Source organism: Corvus hawaiiensis, chromosome 4 (genome assembly GCF_020740725.1).
Source record: "Corvus hawaiiensis isolate bCorHaw1 chromosome 4, bCorHaw1.pri.cur, whole genome shotgun sequence".
NCBI lineage: Eukaryota > Metazoa > Chordata > Aves > Passeriformes > Corvidae > Corvus > Corvus hawaiiensis.
This window is the reverse complement of record NC_063216.1, coordinates 49,845,145-49,863,806: the sequence shown is the minus strand read 5'-3', so window position 1 is coordinate 49,863,806 and position 18,662 is coordinate 49,845,145. Positions and strand designations below refer to the sequence as shown.

Below are 18,662 nucleotides of genomic sequence, written 5' to 3'. Positions count from 1 at the left end.
TGCTGTCTCATTATCATTTTCTCAAATAAGAGAGAAAAAGAGAAAGACTTGTAGTGGTCTTTCTAGAGAAAGGCCAGGAGCCTGAAGAAGCTAAGTGAAGACTGAGGAGGGAAGAGCACGAAGATGATGGAGAACAACAGTAGGGTTGTATGTTCATGCCTTACGTTGCCATATAGTGCAGGGATAGCCTTTCTATACCTGTGTCTGGTCCTGGAAGTTGTCTTCAGTCTTCTGTCTCAGCAGCTTGGATCTCAACCAAAGCAGTTATTCTACCACTACAGTGATTTTTCCATATTTTGAATTCTTTAAATCAAGACTAAGTGATAAAAGGTGAAGCAGTGTCTTCAGTAAGGGACTTGGTGCCACAGTTCCTGATGGGGTTTTGTTATCATTATTGTCAGTAACAATCCAGACAGGTGAAGCAAAGACAGATGACCAGATCAAATAAAATTTTCTGGACTTGAAAGCTATGAATCAATTAGCACTGATAGTACTAACATGAAGGAGGAGATCTTCTGAAGAATAACATGTCATCTTTCACTGTGGGAGCTAAGTAGCCCCACTGAAGCCATTCAAGTATACAGGTGGTAACGCTAAGAGTAGATGTAAGTTTTTGTTTAACAAGGGCTAAAACCAGCAATGCCTATCAAACTTTCTTCCTCTATTTGTCAAAGAACAGAAGCTGAGCAGTAAGTTTGATCTCACAGGCATGAAAGTGGGTTCTAGTCATGGCTGCTGACTTCCTTTCTTACCTATGTTTGAATGAAGTATTATAAATATATTTGAATTTTAGCAGCTCACAGCTGCAGAGATCTCAGCTGTAGAGATCACTGCAAGTTGCAGCACTGCAATGAAATTAGAAAAAACCACAGAGGAATCCCAGCTGTTCATTTCTTAATTCAAACACTTGCAAAAATACAAAAGCATTGCCTCTCCTGAGATTTCTCCTAGATATCTGTCTGTCATGTTCCAAGATGCAAAGATACCTGAAAACACTCTTCACCTCAAAAAGTTTTTAATAAATAAATAAATAAAAAATGCTATAGGCAGTTTCTGTAACACATATACACATTCATATATGCATTTTCTCAGTTCCTGCCCTGTTTTCATTTATTATTTTGAGACATTTAAAGTACAAATGTGTTCATAGCATTAAATATAGTATACGTCATCACTACTTACAGCAGAAATATTCAGTGTGAATTATTCCTCTTTCCCTATTATATCTGAACAGTATTTATATTATTCTTAGTGTTATTTCATATTTGGTGTGTATAAACACACCAAGAGCTATATTCAAACAGGAAGAGAGATAAAACCATGGCATATTTGTTCACCATTAATTGCTAGTGTTTTCTATTTGTGGTTCCACCTTCTCTGTGGCAGTTTTCCCTGGGTGGAAAGAGGCTTGTGGCTGAGGGATGCGGGGTTGTGTGTGCATGAAGCATGGGGTGTGGTTTGCTGAGGGCTAGCATCCCCCTCCCAAACAGCTAATGATCCCGACTTAATCCTGCTGGCACCTGCTCCTCATCCTCTGGGCTCTGGAGACATGGCTCAGAACCTGCAACAAAAACCACCAAGGAGCAATCCTGCATTCAGCCAGGGCACTGGGCATTGCCAATATACCCCTGAACAGCTGTGTGTCCTGGCCTGAGGTCAGGGCAGGGCTGCCCAGGATATGCCTTCTCTTTTCCTCAGATGATGGCAGAAAAGGGCCAGATCATATCAGAAAGTCTGGCTTTGATGCTTGGTTACCATTGCTAAAAATGTCTTTACTTAAAGAGGTACCAAACTGGTGCTGCCAGCTGCACCATAGGGTCTTAAACTAACACCTGGCATTGCAGCAGAGAGTATGTGCATTTGTTTGATCTGGGTAGCTAGAACCAAAGGGAAGATAATCAAAATACCATGGTCTTCTCAGGTTTTTTCTGTGATTCTGCGTTTAATGAAGTGGCTGATGGAAATCAGAGGTGCTGTCTGCCCGTTGAAGCACCAGGATGAGCCCCTCAGTGATCTTAAATTCTTCCTCTGGCTGCCCTTTCCTCAATGACTGGAGTGAAATGAGGCAATAACCTTATTTGATTTGCACATGCCACAAAACTTTCTGCTGAGGTTAGAGACCTCTGTGCAGCTGGTTTAAGCCTGCTGGTTCTGGGTTGGCTTCGTGTGCACACGCTGAGTAGATGTATGCCACAGTCCCATCCCCCCCAGGTTGGAAACCACTGAAGTGGATGAATATTAGAAATCTGATGCTGATGGATTTAAAGGAGAAAAAAATCTGTTCATGCAGTATGAAAGGTACATGTATGAGCTAACAGTATGGTTGTATGGCTTTATTTTTCAAATTCTGCAATGCATTCCAAATTTGGTATTTTGGGCCCTGTTCCTAATGAGATCCCAGAAATGGCACAGTACAGGCACTTCAGCTATAAGGACTAAAGCTGATGAAGTGAACTTTGCATAATTATAAGCTGAGAACTTTAAGAATATTGCACATGGCACTCATGTCCCAGTGGTGAGCACAGACTGATATCAGAGGCCACAGAGAGAAAATATCATGCATGGAAACATGATGCAGGCCTGACCTATGTTCCAGAGTGGGAAGTGGGATTTATGGGCTTGTACGTTTGCACTGTGAGTGTAGCTGTAAAGTGAGATGGAATATACCTACAAGGCATCTTGAATTTCTTAGGAAAATGGTTTTCTGGATATTGCTGAAATTAAGTTGTCTTTTCCCTGTCAGTAAGGAAAAAAATTAAAATAACAGAGTCAAAATATTTTGGACAATATTTTCTTAGAATCTAGACAGTAAAATGGCCACTTTGTTGGGTTTGTATTTGACAGCCTGATATTGGCATTAGTCTGAAAAGGTAATAATAATCTACTTTTCTTCGGCACAGTAATAATACTACAGCTATGTTTCTGCAGGTGATAATGTCTCTCTGTGACACTACTCACACTTACCAAAGCTGTGAGTCAAATGAAGCTCCAAAGACTGTTTAATCCCTAACTTAAAGCTTCATTTTCCTAACTGCTGCAGCTGTGGTGACTTCCATGGAAATCAGTAGGTTTAACTCATTATTTTAGTTTCCTTTTCTTAAAATTGCTTTAAAATACATTTTATTATTTGTTGGGGGTGGTTTTTTCATTATTTTATTTCTGTAATATCATGGGACTGTTCTTAAAGAACAGACTGTATAAACATTCTGATAAAGGTGTTGTATTCAAAATGTTATTTATGGGTGAGGAAGGACCCTTATATATAAAGCCAAGATTTTATTTTTAGTGTTAAATTTAAACAGTATAATCCAAAAATCATTATCAGTTGAGACCTAATCATTACAGAAAAGAATACTTTTGTGCAGAAGGATGTTTCAGTAGTAGTAGTAGTAACAATAATAATAATAATAATAATAATGTCAATTCTTATACACACACTTCTTAGTTTCTATTGCTTTTCCTGATGTTTCATCCACCCTCCCTCTGTTCCTGCGAGTCCTGAAATGGGCAGTTTCAGTCTATGGGGTTCAGTGGGAGCATTATGGCATGTCATTGGCATCTGGAGTCCTTTGCTGGGAAGGATATGATGTTCATCAGGATGGTTTATTTTTATTTATGCTAGGAGCTGCTTGGGGCTATCTTTATGTTTGATAACATACGTTTAGACCTTGCCGTTTCCTCCTTGATCTGAAGCTTCATGTTACAGATAAGGTTTTATAGATAGTGCCTCGTGTTAGATACTTCTTTGCTCTCCTTGTGACCCCTAAAAGTAGTTTTGCCCAGCCCAGATCTGCATTTCTTTAGCTGAAAACCAGTGAGTTGTTTACAGCTGTGAGCTCTCCAGCACCAGCCTGTGCCCATCTCTCTAGTTATGGCCACGCCATATTACAGTGCTTCAGGGTAGTAAAGGTCATGATACAATTCAGGCGTGCTTCATACACTATGGGGCATATATGTAGAAAATGTTATTATCAGGTAATACTCATCCAGATGAGAAAAAAGCCTTTTTAATAAAATACTCAGATGCAAAGACACAGTCCAGTACAAAATTCTGCATGGTGGAATTTTATCTGTAGATCAGCAAAAGGCACAGTAGGAGCCTTGGGGCAAGGCAGGAGCAGGAGGCCAGATTTATAGACCCATGTTTACTTATAACTAAGGCAGAGTTCACAGTTCTCCATTCATTTATTTTCAGGAATATGTAATGTATTTCTTCATATTTATTCCTGGGTGAGAGTATGTATGTGTTAACCAGAGACACCAGTCCAGAGATGTATATTAGAAACTGTGAACTGAAAGTGTGCATGCATAAAATTTTTATGTCTGGGTATTTTTTGAATGCCTACCACCTGCAAGGGGATGTCTACAGATGCAGGCTAAGGGACTGTGCAGCTGGGCAGGTATACCAGGAGTGCATGTGTTGCATTAGTGATAAGGTTAAAAGAGAGCATCCTTATTTCTCTTATCTTCTACATTTGTAAATTGGCACTTTCTACATTGCTGTAAACATTAAGAACCAGGCAAAAAGTGTCAGATTTTCTCCTGGCTTGTGTTCCTGTTAATCCATTTAACTCAGTATCACAAATAGTTAGCACAAATCAGCTGTTCGTGATTCGGCTGTGCTATTCCCAGATCATAAAACTCTTCAATTTCCCTTCCATTGTAGAAAATGTTGGAGAGCTTAGCAAGTCTTGGAAGTTAAGTTATATGTAGTGATTAATCTTTCAGAGGTCATATAATCACAGAATATCCTCAGCTGAAAAGGATCCAGAAGCCCTACTGCTGGCTCTGCACAGGACAACCCCAAGAGTCACACCATGTGCCTGAGAGCATTGTCCAAACACTTCTTCAACTCTGTCAGGCTGGTGCTGTGACCACTTCCCTGGAGAGCCTGTGCCAGTGCCCAACCACCCTCTGGGTGAGAAACCTTTTGACATATACAACATAATTCTCTCCTGACACAGCTTCAGGCTGTGACCCTCCGGTCCTGTCACTGGTCACCACAGAGCAGAGTATCAGTCTGCCCCTCCTCTTCCCCTCATGAGGAATTTGCAGAGTGTCATGAGGTCTCCCCTCAGTCTTTTCTCCAGGCTGAACAGACCAAATGACCACAGTCCCTCCTCACATGGCTTCCCCTCAAGGCCCTTCACCATCTGGGTTGCCCTCCTTTGGACACTCTCTAATAGCTTTATATCCTTCTTATATTGTGGCTCCCAAAACTGCCCCCAGCACTTGAGGTGAGGCTGCCCCAGTGCAGAGCAGAGCGGGACAATCCCCTCCCTTGCCCGGCTGGTGATGCTGTGCCTGATGCACCCCAGGACACAGGTGGCCCTCCTGGCTGCCAGGGCACTGCTGACTCAAATTCAACTTCCCATCAACCAGGACCCCCAGGTCCCTTTCTACAGCGTTGCGTTCCAGCATCTCATTCCCCAGTCCGTACATCCAGGGTTGCCCTATCCCAGGTACAGAATCTGGTACCTGTCTTTGTTCAACTTCATACAGTTGGTCATCGCCCAGCCCTCTGATTTGCCAAGGTCTCTCTGCAGCACCTCTCTGCCTTTGAGGGAGTCAACAGTTCCTCCCAATTTGGTAGATGATTCTTAGCATTGAATATTTATTTTTTTACATTAAAAAAAAAAAAAAAAGGAAGCTTACCATTCCTTACAAAACTGAAAATTAAATCATGGAATTGGTTCTCATGGGGAGGTGTCTGTGCTGGAATGGTTTTCCTGTGAAGGAATCACAGGTCACTCACAGAGTTCTTTGCATTTCGGATTCCTTTATTTTCAGTAATTCAGGTGCTTGTTGCACTAGCTTATTGGCTACAAATCCAGGTGTGCATGGGAACAGGGGCAGTGTGTTTGTAACAGGAGATCACCAACAATCTGCAGTGCACAGAGTAATGACACTGGCAGTAATCATACTGATTCTAGCACTATTGCTAGGCTTTCAGTTTGGGCTCTAATGAGCCATGCTATCATACCCATTTTCAAGTGACTGAAGGTGGGTGCAGATAACCAAGTGAAAAATTCCTTTAAATGCAGCTCTTCCCCAGCTGGGTTACCACACACTACCAAAATATGCATATTGCTAGGTAAGAGCTTCCACATTTCCAACATTACCTTGTCAGCTGAAATATGGCAGTGGAGAAAACTGTGTGTGGGTTGATTCAAGCAGACAATGCTGAAGGGCCTGCACTTGCAGTGATTGTTTATTTAAATGTTTGAAGGCAAAATACAGAAAATACCCTGCAAGTTGAACAAGTAGAATACAAATATATGTAATGTTTGAAAGGCTCAGGCCTTCTTTGCCAATTTTGTACCTGTAAAATGTTTGCCAAATTACAAGTAACTAAAATTGTAAGTAGCATAGCAAGGTTTTTATATAGGTATTTGTAGTATTGTCAGGTTTTAAATAGATATTCTTATCCATAGACTGTTTTGTACTATCAGCTGATAGGGTGGGTTCAGTATTGTCATTCTGAAGTGGACTTTTAAAAACATAATTACCTGGAGCTGAGGTAAAAATTATATTGTATTATCTAATATAAATAAAGCATTCTATTTCAAGTGGGTCAGTCAAACTTAAAGTAAGAAAATCCAATAATGAGAGGTTTAAATATAGAATATTTCTCCTTTATTAATTTAAGCCATTTTAAAGGCAAAAATATACCATGAAAGCTTACTTTTATGCTCTTATTTTTCTTTTTTTACAGGACTGGGAGTTTCCGCATTTTATGGGTGATGTTGAAGTGAATCTTCCAGGCTTGCCCTCAGCACACATGCAATTTAAAGTACCTTATTTCCAAAAGATACTGAAAGAGGAATATCACATACATATAACAGGTGTGTAATCTTACAGATTGTGACACAGTCACAGAGTGAACTGCTTCTGTGTAATAAATGTATGCTACCACAGTCTTAAACATGTATTTTGTGTGTGTGTGCCCCAGACTTTTTTTCTATCTCTTTATCTGTCCATATCCATATTCTCCATATATAAACATCTCAAGGAAATGAGGAACCCATATCTTACAAATCAGAGAGGCCTGCTGTTTTTCATGGATTTCAGCAACTTCTTGTGACAATAAGTAATACACAATGTAGCTTCAGACATCTTTCATCTAAAATTACTCTCCCAGGGAAATTAGCAGCTTATTTCATCTTCAAATCTCTTATGCTTTCAGATGCCTTTGCCATGATTTATGCTAATATCTTTTCATAACTTCGGTCATTCTCATCTGGCAAAGGCCACTCATAACCATACTTTCATCAGTCATCTAACGAGAAGCAGACAGTTAAATAACCTCAAATAAAATAGTATTGCAGTTATTCAAATGGATGATACATACAGATAAAAAGTACCTGATCCTTGCATATTGTGAGTCAGTATTTTAATAATGGTAGGGAATGAAAAAGAGAAAAAGGTTAAATAGGGATAAATATTTTGGTTTTACCTTCAAGCTATACAAAAGGAGTATAGCTCCTCTCTCTACATTGAGAATGGATGGATAATAATAGATAACAGAAGAATGCAGGTGTGAATTGGCAGGGGTCTTTAACTGCTAATATAAAAGGTCACAGCACATGACGCCACACAGAAATAAGATAGATGAGGGTAACCAAGGACACAGCCATATGAAACTCCTGCAGACCAGGGACAAAAGGAGTGTTCAGAGATGATACAAAGATAAGGCCAAGAGCTAGCAGGTGAGTCATAAGCTCAGCAAACAGCAGAAGCCAAGGGAAGAAAATGTGTCAAGGAAAGAATTACGCCAGCACTGAGTTGAGGTAGACTGAATGAGGCCTCAGAAAAGGTATTTTCAGCAGAGAATGCAGAAATGAGATTAAAAAACAGAAAAGAAGATAAAATTAGTGCAGAAGTTACCTGTTGGCTATTGACTGAAAGAAGGCAAATGGGCCAGCAGGAATTACAGAGGGAGGGATAGAAAGTTTTTCAAAATCGGATGTAGGTGCCCTGCTGGAATGCTGACAGAGAACAGCCAGCCAGCAAGGAGAAAGAAGAGCAGGTACACATTGGAGGGAGACCATCGAGCCATTAGAGGTTTATGGAACAGGATAAAGCAAATGATGGCCCAGTCAGTGACTAGAAGCTGTAGGGTGAAAGGAGATATGATGTGTACATGATGAACACATTTTTCTCTCCCAAATGAGCAAAAAGAGAAAGGAGAAGAGGAAAAAAAATGTTTAAGCATCAAATATTTTATGTGAATTATAGGTATGGAATTCAGGGATAGCAAAATAGGTTTTTTTTCTTTTTTCTCAAGACTAGGGAATGAATTTGGAGGGGCTCAGTACCACAAAGTTCCCAGATGCTGTACTGTTATTCCATTGTATAGGGAAAAGTAGTGGAATGGATGCACAGAGGAGCAGAAAAAATGACTGAGTCATGGCAGGTTGGGTTGTGTCACCAGATACAGAAATTTGGCATATAATTAATGGGTGGTAGAAGAGGAATTGAAGAGCAAAAGACATTTTTGTATTGTAATAGAGACAGGGACATTGATGATAATCAGGGATAATCAGAGAATGAACAAGAGCAAAGAACATAAATTAGTGATCGGAAATGCAACCGCTAGCAGTGCTGCTGTTTGAAAACAAGCCAACCAAATAAAACCAATATTTATGCATTGTAGTCTTCTGCAGAGAGGACTGGAGTCCTTCCTGATTTTCTAGTGAGAAGGCATTCTTTTAATGAGGATGAGATAATGAATGAAGGCTGAGGAAAATTTTTCCCTGCTCAGCATTAACAAGATCCACTTATTAGATTCGCTAGACAAATCAATCCATTTGATTGCACATCACGTATCCTGTCTACTGAGTGCCTGTCTTATCTCAGTGCTACACCACCCTTTAGGAGATCTAATAAACAGCCATAACACATGGCACAAGAACCTCCCTTTGGGTAGGTTTTGCTTGAACCATCTGTTCTTGCCATCAGTTCTTGTCTTAGGTTAAGGCATCATCTTGGATAAGTTTCAAGCTCTAGTTACTGTTTGGATGTGCAGATACTTGAATATTCTACTCAAATCAAGGTGCTAATAAAAGAAAAAGCTGGTTATATATATATTTATATAAAATTATATATTTTATAGATCTATATAATGATGAATATAATCCAATCTAAAATGAGGGTAGAGAATGAATGCAACTGCAGCAGGTGACATGGGGGTAGGACAATGACAACGGCAGGGAGCTCACTCTATTTAAGCCCTGTTTAATACATGGAATCAAGAAGTTAAATTTAACCATAGGACTTCTTTTAAGTAACAAACAGGGAAAGATCACTGAGGCCTGAAAAACATTTATTTTAGTACTAGCTATATAGCTAAATCTAGGCTGTAAATCTATGACCTGTGCTCTAATTTTTAGAAACTGGAAACCATATTCTCCCAAGTAGCAAGGAGAAAGAAAAGCATGGCTGAAATAGCATTTGCCATCTTTTTCCTGGCAAATTTTATTCTTTATTAGTTCTTACACAGTCTTAGTCACTGTTGATTGATCTAAATAAAAGCAGCCCTATCCAATAGTGTTTTTTCAAATAAGCAATGGTCCCACAAAGAAGCAGCTCTAAGGAAAGTGACACTCAGACGAGTAAAGGACTTCAAGCCACCATTCTGTTGGTCTGTCCTTAATGGCTTTGTGAAAGTTCTGTACAGATGAAGAATTTCAGTTGCTTGGTCTGTGTTGCCAGCTCTCCTGATTTTATCACAAGTCTTAAGACAGTTGCTCTTTTTCCTTTTTCTTTCTCTTTCTTTCTCTTTTTCTTTTTCTTTTTCTTTTTCTTTTTCTTTTTCTTTTTTCTTTTTCTTTCTCTTTTTCTTTTTCTTTTTCTTTCTTTTTCTTTTTCTTTTTCTTTTTCTTTTTCTTTTTCTTTTTCTTTTTCTTTTTCTTTTTCTTTCTCTTTTTCTTTTTCTTTCTCTTTTTCTTTTTCTTTTTCTTTTTCTTTTTCTTTTTCTTTTTCTTTTTCTTTTTTTTCTTTCTTTCTCTTTCTCTTTTTCTTTTTCTTTCTCTTTCTCTTTTTCTTTTTCCTTTTCCTTTTCTTTTTCTTTTTCTTTTTCTTTTTCTTTTTCGTTTTCTTTTTCTTTTTCTTTTTCTTTTTCTTTTTCTTTTTCTTTTTTTCATTTTGTTTTTTTCTTTTTCTTTTTCCTTTTCTTTTTTCTTTTTTTACTGTTTTGTCTTAAAGACTTATCTCCTGAATTCAGTGACTAAATGCGAATTTCAGATTTCATAATATAAAGATCATGATTGCAGAGAAAAAAAATTGAAGTTTGCTTCTGCATAATTCAATGTCCAAAAAGGCAGATAAATACAACACTACTAACTATACTATTTTAACCCATACTACTTTAGACTCATAACATGCTTTCTTAGGCCTGACTTGTGATTTCTGAATGTTGTAAGTTGGATGGAGGTAATATTGAATTAACATCTGACTCTAGCTGATATGATTCAGTGTAATTTTAAATTTACTATGAAAAGCTTATCTTATTTTTACTGGTAACTGAGTACCACATTTCATTGCATCTAGGAACTCCTTGCAAGCATCTACTGAGTATTAAATATTTTCATCCTGTTTTGATAGCCACTTTTTTTTATGGACATCAAAAATAACTTCAATTCCTGCATCTGCTTAGCTCATCTAGATTTCCCTTGACAGATGGTTCATTGCAAAGTATGTGTTTTCCTTTTTAGGCTGATGTTTATGAAAATACATAGTCTATCCTAGTTTCTATAATACCCAGGGAAATTTGTAAAACTTAAAAGTAAATTTTGTTACTTCAGATTCTTTCATGGTTAAAAGGCACTGTGGGGGCCTGCCTCGTACCCTTTAATAGCAGCACTGGAAATCCAAGGGCATCTGCTCTCAAGAATGCAGATAATGTTCAAACAGAAAATGTTAAGGTTTAGGTGTGAGAAGAAATGGGAAATTTCTCTGGCTGTTTATAACATGTTTCTGAGGGCTGATCTAGCCCAAGTGCCCTTCCACCCAAAGGAGAAATCATCACCTTCATAGCTGGGGTGTTCCCGGCATGGCTGGCTCATGGAGTTAAACCAGCAGTGTGTCTAGATTCAGCCCAAGCATTGCCTACACAGAGCAGCCTGAGGGAGTCCGTAAGCAAAAATAGAAAGGTTAGAGGTAAAAACAAAGCTGGCCATGCACACAGACGTGAAAAAAACCTCAGAGGATTAACGTCTTAGATCAGCTGCGAGTGGTCTGTCTGCATGCATGTATCTAGCTAATAACACTAATGTGACAGAAGATAGGAAGAACATTTCAAACGTTTTACAGCAGTGTCTGAATGGTTTTAGACAGAAATTACAGTTGAGATAGGAGTCTAAAGTCAACATTTCCCCCGCTAGCCTCTGGCTGTGGTTGCACAGCATGAGGCTGCTTGCGTCTAGCCTTATTAAATGGAATTTTCACATTACCTCTTGACTTCAGGAGGGATGCTGAGGACTGGCTTCTACGTGAGATCCTTTTCTTGGGAAATGAATAGTCTGTTCCAGACTATACAAAAATAAAATACATACAAAAATAAAACTGCTCCAGAATCAGCAGCTGGTTTGGAATATTGGGATGTATTCCAAATGTTGTGTGTGGGATTGCCCAAAAATCTTTTTTGATGGTGAAACAGTCTTGTTCAATTTCTGGAAAAGGGGAAAATAAAAAATTCGTACTTCTTTCAGCATGAGAAGGCCCCTGACATTCATGTGCAGTGTACAGCTGTTCAGCTTCAGCAGGGAGGGGAGACTGTTTCTAAGCAGAGTTCTGTAAAGGCTGGGGTTCAGAGCATGGTCCTATGATGCAGGTCCAAACTGCCACAAGTGGAGATTATTCTAGAGTCAATGTTTCCCTTCTGGTGAGTGCTCTAGCCAGGAGGATACAATCCTCTTCAACAGACATGCTTTCTCAGAAAACAGGAATGAATTTTCATCCCCAAATACTGGTTGTAGTCTACAATTCCTATAAAAACATTTCACATTTTGCGTTACAACCTGGCAAGGACACTAGTCTAGTTAGTCTTGTCTAACTGCATACCTCCAGTTTTTCTTTCAGAGGATCTTTGTTGCACCAAATTGCTGTATTGTAACACATTTCCAAATACACCAAATCAGATTCCGAACTCTCCAAATATTATGTGTAGCATGTAGGAATGTCAGTGCTGTGAAAGCCAATTATTAACCAGGTCTTTTTTTTAGGTAGAACATGGTTGAACGACACAACCTATTTTCCCACATGACTTTCTTCATTGTTAACTTCGTTGAAGACTGGATAAAATCCTTTTCAGTTTGCTGAAATGGTTGACTAGCCTTCCAGTCTTGAGAGCTGATCTTACTGCATCCTTCCATTTCAAGTTTTGTCTTTGAATAAATCATTTTCCACCCAAGAAGGGCTAAGTGGGGTCAGGTATATGCCAGTATTCTTGGCCACACAAATTTCACTGAAGTAGAGCCAACCCTAAAGCAGCAGTGATACTAATGCTACAGAAATTGGCTAAGAGACAAATTAAATGGCTTCCTAGTGTAGGGCTCCATTTTCCCTTGACATTTTTCACCTGGAATGAAGCTTGAAATATTTTTAAATAAAACTAATATCTCTAGCTTCATAGGATATTTATTATGATCCTTTGCAAAACTACAAACTTGAATTTGTTTATGCTCAAAATCAAAGGTCATGATTGACTTTTAATTTACCTAGCTTATTTCCTATATAAGCTTGATATATGACTTAAAGTTTGCTAATGATTATGCTAAAATTAAGTTGCAATAGATAATCATTTAATATACATAGATTATACACATATAAAGTTATAATGTTAAACTTTGGTTTAACATTGAGAGACAACATTGAGAGACTTTGTTCAATATATTAAGTCTCTGTATAACCATAATGAACACAATGACACCTTTCTGCTCCAAAACATCATGGATCTAGAAGGATTGTTTGCTTGGTTTATTTGGCTGTCATGCCTGCAAGTACAGCAGTGAAGTACATGTCTTGGAGAGGGATAGATGGCAGAGGACGCTGCATTCTTGAAAGAGGTAAATACTTTCTGTAAGTACCCAGGACAGCACTAACTCAGTCATTTTGTGTCTAAGGAGATTAATGCAGCCCTTGGCTACAGGGATTACTTAGTAGAAGCAGAAAGATGTCATTGTGCTCATATATGGTTATAGTGAGACTGTTACTCATACACAGCCTTTGGTTCTGGTGACAACAGTATTCCAAAGGAAAAGTCATAGAGCTCATCAAGCACGACAGTGATGCAGAGGATGGAAAACTTGTCTAGAAATGAGAAATTTAAGTAGTTTGGAGAAAATCCACTATAGAACAGCAGCTGTTCTCAGTCGAGCTGCCATTTAGACATTCAGGTCGCCGTTCATCTTCGTTAGATGGGGTGATGGACCTAAGTGGTTTGTATAGCCCACACAGACCCAACAATCCCAGCAGCAGAGCTCAGGGCTTTGTTTCTGCCTGCCTAATTTTGACTAGAAGCTGAATGAGGGAGTTTCAAGTTCCTGGTTTTTATGAAACAGGAACAGTATATCTTAGATCAGGCGAGCACTTAAATTCTTAATGTAAAAGGGGTGGAGCATTTTTAAATTTTTATTGTAATTTGTGTTTAGCCTATTTTTCCTAAGGAAATGAGAATTATGTGATTTTTTTTCTGTGTGTGGGCTCGTTTCACTCTGTCAAACACTCAGCATCAAATAACTTTTGAACCCGCAACCATTTTCAAAACATTTTCAGACAGTGAGAATATGAAAAATAGCAATATTATCATTGTGTCCTAAGAAAAGGTGGTAAGGTAAAGAAGAATCATCTAAGTTAGTGCCTAGCTGAGGAAAAAGCAAGAAGTAAGCCATTATATTCTACTTGACAGCAGCTATTGATCAGTGAATCCTATGTCTTTCTGTTGAAAGATAGACGTGATGGGGAAACTAGAAACATGAAATACATGGCAAACATCCACAGGAAACATCAAGTTACATTGTATTGTTTGTTATATTATTTCATACTTTAGCATCACTTTCAGTCTCTTGGTGTTGATTTAAGAAACTTAAATATTATAAAATGTGGTGATGATATTCTGAAAAGATACTTTTCTTTAACATGTCATTTATCATATTGACAAAATCCCAGGGAGAAATCACAGAACGATTTTGACTGGAAGGGACCCTAAGGATCATTCGGTTCCAGCCCTTCTGACATAAGCAGGGATACCTTCCACTACACTATTTTGCTCAAAGTCCCATCCAACTTGACTTTGATAGAGGAGCTATTCAGGAATTACAGGATGGTTGTCAAGGTCTTTTCAGTTCAGTTTTGTTTCTGGACAGTGACAATAACACAGGAAAATGAATGTTCTTGTTCATTTTCAATCTCTTTAATCTAAACTGAAAAGAACTATTAAACATAATTGCTGAATACAAGAAATTAGTCTCCTTACCCTCCTGAAGAATTCTGGTTATGCAATTTGAGCACACATACTTTCAGGAGCTGGAATCCGTTAATTCTTTGCAAGTCACTAGCCTAAGTAATTTGATAGATCCTCTGATACATTTTCTTTTTCACTTGAAGCATACTTAAATATGATTCTAGCAGAGTCCAAGATCATTCATCACCACCAGGAACATTCCTCCATGTATGTATTTTCACTTAATGCTGACATGTAGATTTTCCAGGTTCTTGGCTGGTGGCAGTCATCACTGCAGAGGTGAGATCTTAACATATGTCCAACTAGAATGTGAGACATGCTTTGACTATGAAAATAGTATAATTTGTTTTGTGTATTCATAGACACAGATTATAAGAAAAGCTAAGCTGATTAGACTCTGAAGTCTACAACCAGCCCTTGCTATTTCTCAAGGGTGTGATATCTCTAAATCAGTTTGTCTGATTGCCCGTACCTGAACATACCTGCACACCATGGTTGGTATATCCAACAAGATAAGTATATACTCTTAAAATTCACGTAATTACCAACCTCAAAAACCTCAGTTACTTCAGTAATTTCTGGAATATGTGGTTCTATCAAATATGGCCTTTTCATGGAAAATTTCCATATGAATATTTTTAAAGCCCTAGAATCAATGCTTTTTAGGTTTATTGATCTAGAACACATCTAGTGATCACACCTAGTGATCACACCTGGTGATCTAATCAACAGGTCACTTACAAACTGTAATGTCAATTGAATAGATATACTGCTGTGTTTGTGTTACAAAATTATTTTGTGTTCAGACCTAACTGTGAAATACTGAGGGATATTCAGCATAAATCTGACTGTGGTGGAAATTTATTTACAACTTTGCTTTACAGGTTAATAAAAAAGAACTTTTTTTCTCTGAGTATCTTTTAAGTATGATGGCATTTGTACTGCTTCTAAAATGGATGTATCAGATGACAGAACTTTCTTTTTCCAAACAGGCAAATGGTTTAACTATGGAATTATCTTCCTTGTTTTAATCTTGGATCTGAATATGTGGAAGAACCAAATATTTTACAAACCTCATGAATATGGTCAGTATATCGGCCCTGGACAGAAGATCTACACAGTGAAGGACTCAGAGAGCTTGAAAGACCTTAATAGAACTAAGTTATCTTGGGAGTGGAGATCCAATAACACTAACCCATTGACGAACCGGACCTATGCGGAAGGGGACATGTTCCTGCACAGCAGATTCACAGGCTCTAGCCTTGATGTCAAATGCCTGGCTTTTATTCCAAGTTTGCTGGCTTTTGCTTTGTTTGGTTTTTTCATCTGGTTCTTTGGACGATTTCAGAAAACTGACCAAGGCATGGAGAATTTAGACAAATCATACACAAGAATGAAACGAAAGTCACCATCAGATATGGGAATGACACGAGAAAATACACAGGTGTTAGAAGAACCATTGAATTTTCAAGAACCCCATCTGGTATCCATAAAATCAGACTTAAGTGAAATAGTTTTTAATTCTTCTCTCCTAACTTCTGAAAACTTGAATGCACAACTGAATGAACAAGACAGTCCTTTACAGCCAGTACCAGAGCCCTCTGTCCCTAAGAGTAATCCTGTGACATAGAGGCACAGGAAAATCAGTTTAAATAAGCAGTTACTCTAAGATTTCAGTTTTACCTTTTGTAAGTTAAGATTTACATAGTGTTTAGAATAAGAAACTCAACCTATACCAAGAGGTGCTCAGCATGCTTTTTCTAGGAATTTTGTTTTTTATTTGTATTATAGTACGTGCCTATTGTATATCTAACATTCCTTTATAGATTGCTTCCCAAAAATTGCACAAGCTATTTATTAATACATTACCTTAACTGTATAATAGTGTATTAGATGATTACTTGCAGGTATAAAATTCTACCGTGGTGGTGCCTTGAGACATTAAACTGTTTTTTAACTCAACACTAGATGTATAGCACAGTTTTTCTCATCTGTTTTGCAAAGTTTTTTGTATATGGTTGTTTCAAGTATCACTTGATGTCTTGACAGAGTAGGTAAATGTAGTTATTCCTAAAGAAGGCTTTCTGTTAGGGCATCACAACTTGACTTTGTTATTCACTCATCTGTGAAGTCAGAGATTTTGAAGACCAGACTGCAGAGAAGCATGTTGATTACCTTTTAATTTTTCTGGCTAGCTGCCAAACACAAATACAGATTTATTATGCAGTAAACAGCAGAGGCATAATCCAGCATGGGTCACTAGTTGTGAAAATATGAGTTTCTCCATCAGTAATAGCAATTATGTGATAATGCCTAATTATGTTTTTCTTAATTAAAGATAAACTGCTCCTTGATTAAAAGTTTTGCCCTTCACCTTTTAGAAACAGAGGTGAAAATACATGGTTGAAGCAACTCTCTCCATCATCACACCAACCCTATGCAACATCAAAGAGCCAATGGAGTGATTACAGTAAAGGACACAAAGCCCATTAAATCCAGTATTTTTGCAATCGAGTGCAGATATGGTCTGGGTATATGTGAAACGTACATAAGAACACACTGCATGTAGTCTAATTTCCCAAAATACTGAAGAAATGTTTAAGGCTTTTAATTAAAATAAATTAATAGTTGAATTTTATTGCTCTTTTTATTTTCCTTTTATTTTCCTTCATTTGTTATCCATGAGTATTCATAACCTGGAATCAGAAATAGGGAGAAACTGGGGTTTTGCTTTTTTGAAGGGGACTTCGTAACGTGAATTTCTCTGTTGTATGATCAAACTATGTGCACTAGAGAAACTGCATATCTAAAACATCAGAAGGACTGATTTGCCTCTAATTTAGTTCTATAAAATTGCTGTTACAAGTTACCAAATAATAAGTCACTTTTAAGACTGAATTATTTCCCTGTCACTTTCTGGTGGTGTTGTATTTTGTCTTTGTGACTTTTTTATCTCTGTTGGTTTTGATCTATCTGCTTTTAAGTTTTTAGAATACTGAATTTAGCATGTGTAATAGAACCATGCATTTATTAACTGTCACTTGAGAGCCAATTTTAATAACCATCATTCAACAATTGTTTATTATGAGGCAGGAACACATTCTGCTAGTTTTGCAATTTTTAAAACATTTTACCCATGCATTGCCCTATTTAAATTCACAAATATTTCTGACACTAAAAAAGACAGACAGCATCACAGTGATGTCAAAATCAAATAGTTTGTTTATGAAATATTTAATATTTTATCAGGAAAAAATTCACTTTATAATCATACTAATTTTTTATCCATTAAAAATTGTGACTAAACCGAAATCTACTCACTTTTGCCTACTGCAGCCTATAAATCTGTTTAATTGACTTACTATATAATCAAAGACAAGCCATTAATAAGTAATGATAAAACAGTGTGAGATCCTGCTTGTACTATATGAGGTGATATACTGATGTTTGATATTCAAACAGCATTTAATTTCTTAAGTAGTTACAGAAATAGCTGTTTAATTTTGCAAATACATGCTTCTCTGTATGTTTTGAACACTGTAAAACCAAGTACTGAAAATCTCTCATTAACGCATTTCTCTATTTGTGCAGACTGGTAGTTAAATACATTAATATGTAGGCAGAAAAATGAAAGAATTACTTGAGCCTTACAGCCTGCATGATTACTTGAGTCTTGAAACTGTTATTAAGCAACTGATTTCACAGCTAAAATAATTCCTTGACCTCGTATTGAGTTAATGCTTTTAAGGTCATTATAAGCCGCCATGAAAGAGAGAAAAGCATCAAGTGATCCTAGATTTTGCATGAGTATTTACATTAATGGTCAAGCATAGAGACTGCTTATATCATGAATTCATAAGAAGCTTAAAGATTCAGTGTAACCACTCACCATGGTCAACTCATTTAGTTAATTAATGGAGAAAGGACTTCTCAGTCATATAGGAGTCTCATTTGTAATCACAGACATAGATGGAAGAAGAGAGGAGTATTTCCATTCTCCACTCCCAGTGTTAAGTTTGAGAAGCCTGAGTTAGGTTGCCAGGCTTGCCCTAAGCACCTTCTGAAAGAGGCAGAGACTTGGGAGCTGAACACCCTAAAGATTCAGTGCCTAACTCTGCATTACTGAGTAGTGCAACCCAGCAGGAACAGGTTTGTGGAGTGAAACAGTTGGTGCTGAGGACCCAGTGCCCACAGGTTG

The 18,662-nt window shown here is 37.7% G+C and overlaps 1 protein-coding gene across 7 annotated transcripts in view; it reads left to right on the top strand.

Annotated features, from left to right (window-relative positions):
- TMEM117 (transmembrane protein 117) overlaps positions 1-16,426 on the top strand; it is a 195,096-nt gene extending 178,670 nt beyond the window's left edge. For all 7 annotated transcript variants that reach the window (XM_048301544.1, XM_048301543.1, XM_048301542.1 and 4 more), the window contains 2 exons: positions 6,716-6,845; positions 15,457-16,426. In XM_048301544.1, coding sequence (XP_048157501.1) covers positions 6,716-6,845; positions 15,457-16,094 — 768 coding nt within the window. In that variant the 3' untranslated portion in view covers positions 16,095-16,426. The remainder of the gene's footprint in view (positions 1-6,715; positions 6,846-15,456) is intronic.
- The last annotated feature ends 2,236 nt before the right edge of the window (positions 16,427-18,662 follow it).